The 4,118-nt window shown below is 48.8% G+C and overlaps 1 protein-coding gene across 1 annotated transcript in view; it reads right to left on the bottom strand.

Moving 5' to 3' along the window:
• Positions 1 to 4,081, bottom strand: part of LOC101851269 (lysine-specific demethylase 6A) — a gene marked incomplete at its 3' end in the record, with an annotated part of 10,662 nt that extends 6,581 nt beyond the window's left edge. The window contains 3 exon segments of the mRNA XM_035969943.1: positions 1,087 to 1,157; positions 1,593 to 1,692; positions 2,879 to 4,081. Coding sequence (XP_035825836.1) covers positions 1,087 to 1,157; positions 1,593 to 1,692; positions 2,879 to 4,003 — 1,296 coding nt within the window.
• Between the last annotated feature and the right edge of the window lie 37 nt (positions 4,082 to 4,118).

The following is a 4,118-nucleotide window of genomic DNA, read 5'->3' as shown; positions in this document are numbered from 1 at the left end:
CTATAGGCGCTAAAACACTAACAGACTGACAAGATCTTTCGCTGTCTATGGCCGGGTACCCATTCCCACCTGGGTGAAGTGAGGAAAATTCGTATAAAGTGCCTTTCCCAAGGACACAACGTCGGGCCCGCGGCTCGAACCCCCGAACCTGCAACCTCACGATTTAGAGTCCAGTAGCCTAACCACCAGACCACCAACAACCTCACGATTTAGAGTCCAGTAGCCTAACCAACAGACCACTAACAACCTCACGATTTAGAGTCCAGTAGCCTGACCACCAGACCACCACCAACCTCACGATTACGAGTCCGCTAGCCTAACCAACAGACCACCAACAACCTCACGATTTAGAGTCCAGTAGCCTGACCACAAGACCACCACCAACCTCACGATTACGAGTCCGATGGCCTAACCAATAGACCACCGACAACCTCACGATTACGAGTCCGCTAGCCTAACGAACCACTAGATTAGAGGAGTTACCAGGGTGTAACATACAATGATACGACTATTTTTTTTTAAAAAAAGGTATTTGCAAGACAAAAAAGTCGTAGAAGAGTGTACGGAAGATTAGAGAGTGTTACTCGAGAGTAGCATCCAAAGAAAAAAAAAAGCCAGTTTAGTTTTAGTAAGTGTTTTACGGCACTTGCAACACAATAAGGTCACATAAGCGCCGAAGATTAGTGGTGTTACAAGTGAGTAACAAACACAAAAAAGGAGGAGGGGAGATAAAGACGACAGACGTTTGATAGGAAAGAAGGAGCAAACCACACCAGAGCACCCGCCAACCACCCACAAAGAAAAAAATATCCAGAAGATATCAGGACGATAGATGTTTGAATAAGAAAGAAGGTCCAGCCACCAACGTAACAGGCTTCAACATTTAAGGTTGCTATTTCAGTATATCACAGAAAACACTTAAATAAAAACAATCAAAATTATGTATATATATATATATATATAATATATATCTATACATATATCGAGACATATATATCTATGTTAACGTCTGAAACGATCAGACCCTCACAAAACGACATTTGACCCCCGACCTCACACCAAAAGACAATTGAACCCCGAGCTCACCTGTGTTCTGACCTCCACGGGGTGTTCAGGGTTGGCTTCAACTAGTGACTTGGTAGAAAATAAACCTAAATCTGGGGACACAAACACAGACTCCATAGGGTCAAATCGTATTAAAAAGCAGTGCACAATGAAAAAAAAGAGAAGAAAAAAAGAGAAAACAACAACAATACCTAATAATAAAAAACACAACAATACCACAGAAAAAACAAGTATTTTTAAACCTCATATGAAAATGTGCTCCCAAACTCGAGGTAAACACCCCCAAAAAAAAAAAAAAATAAAAAAAATTATAATTCCAAGTCAATAACAGACCCAGATATACCAAAGACCATTCAAATCTGAGATGGGCTATTCCAGGGTAACTGGCGGAACATTTCGACTATACTTCTTACAATAACATAAAAGAGGTCTTTTTTCATTCCCGTCATTAACCGTGCGTGCGCGTGTGTGGGCGTGCCCGCGTGTGTGGGCGTGTGTGGGCGTGCCCGCGTGTGTGTATAACTCACCTAGTTTGAGTGCCCCGGCAATCCCTCGTATAACGACGACCGGCTGCTGGTGGCAGAACTGCTGCAGCTGGATGGAGAAGGCATCTTTCTTGTTGTCCAGCTGGGGGAGTGACGGAAAAAAAAGTATCACAGGTCAGAGAGAGAGAGAGAGAGAGAGAGAGAGAGAGAGAGAGAGAGTGTGAGTGGATTACAGACATTTAATACATGTTTCTTTTCTTGAGTCAAAACTGTCATAAACTGACAAAACGCATTTTTTCATTCTGGCGCCAACATTTTTTATTTGCTAAATCGAAAGCCTGATCAGTTACCCTCCTTGTGTGAAAAAATCAAAGCGAAACTTTGCCTAGTTTTTTAAAATAAATTAGAATTCGAATTTCGGAAGCTCACTATTTTTAAATGATTACGCTGACAAAAAAACCTTTGTCTCGAAACAGCAGTGAATAAAAAAAAGGCGTTTTGTCAGCTAATGAGAGTAATGAGACGTGCATAGACAAATAATACAGTCATTTAGCGGTGGTAAAAAGTAAGACAGACAGACAGAAACAACCGAGGGAAAGTGAAGAAGTAGGACCTACCAGTTTCACAAGAGTAACAAGAGAGTAACAAACACAAAAAAGAAGGAGAAATAAGGACAATAGATGTTTGGTTAGAAAGAAACCACACCAGAGCACCCGCCGACCAACCATCCACATAGAGCTGCTGAATAGACAGACAGAGACAGTTGAAAGGTACTAGCCTGGGGTGCCCTCCAACAATCCCACCCTGAAAGACAGCAGTAGGAGGAGACAAGGAGAAGCAGTAGAAAGACAGCAGAAAGAGTCAGGAGCCTAGAGGAGGAGGCAAAGGAGGTGAGGGGGGTGGGGGCAGAAAGTGGAGACGAGAGCAAATGTCAGAACATTGTTAGAGAGCAAGAAAGGAGGAGAAAGGAGATCACTTTTTTTTTAGAGAAGAAAATTTTCCAGCTGCTGTTCAGATTCAAACCCGGGACCTATTGAAAGAGAGGAAAACACTGTAACACTGTAACCTCTCAACCACAAGAGCCCTCAGCAAACATCTATCGACAGTGCAGCCTCTCTATATCGACCTTCGATATAACGACATCCTCTGTATAGCGACATGGTGCCCAGCTCCCGATGTTTTCCTTATATATCATTAGTAATATTTTGGGTTGTCACTCTATAACGACAACTCTCTATAATGAAATTTTTTCTTGACCTGCTGATGCCGTTATAGAGAGGCTACACTGCACGCAATTTCACGCTCGCACACCAATCTCAGGGACTCACATAGACACTGGGCGTGGGTGGGTTGAGCGAGTCTTTGGGCAGCGCGGGTGTGGGGGCGGGCGGTGGGTGTGGGGGAGGGTGGTCCTCGCCCAGGATGCTGCTGAGGCTGCGGTGGACCAGACCTTGACCTTTGGTCAGCTCCATGATGCGGCCGCCGGCCATGGAGACATCCAGCGTGACCACAGCGGGCTTGACAGGCTTCTGCAGGAGGGAGGCGTCCACCGAGCTGCGCTTGAGCACCAGACCCAGCTCCTTGGTGGCGGAGACGGTGAAGATGTCCTGAGAGTACTTGCTGCTGCTGCTGCTGCCGCTGGAGTCCTTGTGGTGGTGGTGGTGACCTCCCCCGCCCCCCGCGACCTCGTCATCCTCGTCCTCGTTGTTACTCTCAGCGCCGTCGCCCCGCGTGGAGCCCTGCGGGGAGGAGGAATGTACGGAAGTCGAGCTGGGCGTGGCCGCACGGGCTCCCTGACCACTGGGGGTGAGGCGCCCTTGCTGCTGCTGCTGCTGCTGTTGAGAAGATGATGAGGATGAGGCTGATGATGATAGCGCCGACGACAAAGATGATAAGGCTGCGACTGTACTGTTGTTATTATTACTACTACTACTGCTGCTGCCTGCTAGACAGGTCGGAGGTGGTGGTGGTGGGTTGCTGGCCGCACCGACGCTAGTTGAGGCCACACCGGAAGTGCTGCTGCTGCTGTTACTGCTGCCACTGTTGATATTGCTGCCTAAGAGATTGTCTGAAGATAACGGCGGGATCTGCAATGAGGAGGATGATGACAACGATGATGACAACGAAGACGCAGACGGCTGGGAAAGAGGCGGTGGCGCAGAGCCCCCGAGACCGGAATCCGACGAGCCACCGCCAAACGGGGATGAAGACGACGAAGAAAGCGAGGCCATGCCTCCCTTCCTGTCCCCGGCCATCTGCGCCATCTGAGCGAGCACGTCCTCCGCCATGGCGATGTCCTGAGAGGAGAACGGGAACTTCTCGTCCAGAGCCTTGGAGGAGCTACCCCCGCCGCCCGCCGCCTCCCCGAGGCCCCCCATGAAGGAGGAGGAGGGTAGAGGGCCCCCGGAGCCCAGCTGGAGGGAGGAGGAGGAGGAGGAGGGGGGAGGAGGCATGGCCGGCAGGCAGGGTTGGGGGAGTCCCCCCGAGCCCCCCACGCCGAGGGGAGACAGAGTAGATGAGGGCAGAGCCCCAGCACCTGGTGGAGAGATAATGATAATGATAATAATA

Source organism: Aplysia californica, unplaced genomic scaffold, assembly GCF_000002075.1.
Source record: "Aplysia californica isolate F4 #8 unplaced genomic scaffold, AplCal3.0 scaffold00199, whole genome shotgun sequence".
Lineage (NCBI taxonomy): Eukaryota > Metazoa > Mollusca > Gastropoda > Aplysiida > Aplysiidae > Aplysia > Aplysia californica.
The sequence above is the reverse complement of the archived record's forward strand: the minus strand, read 5'-3'. Positions and strand labels throughout refer to the sequence as shown.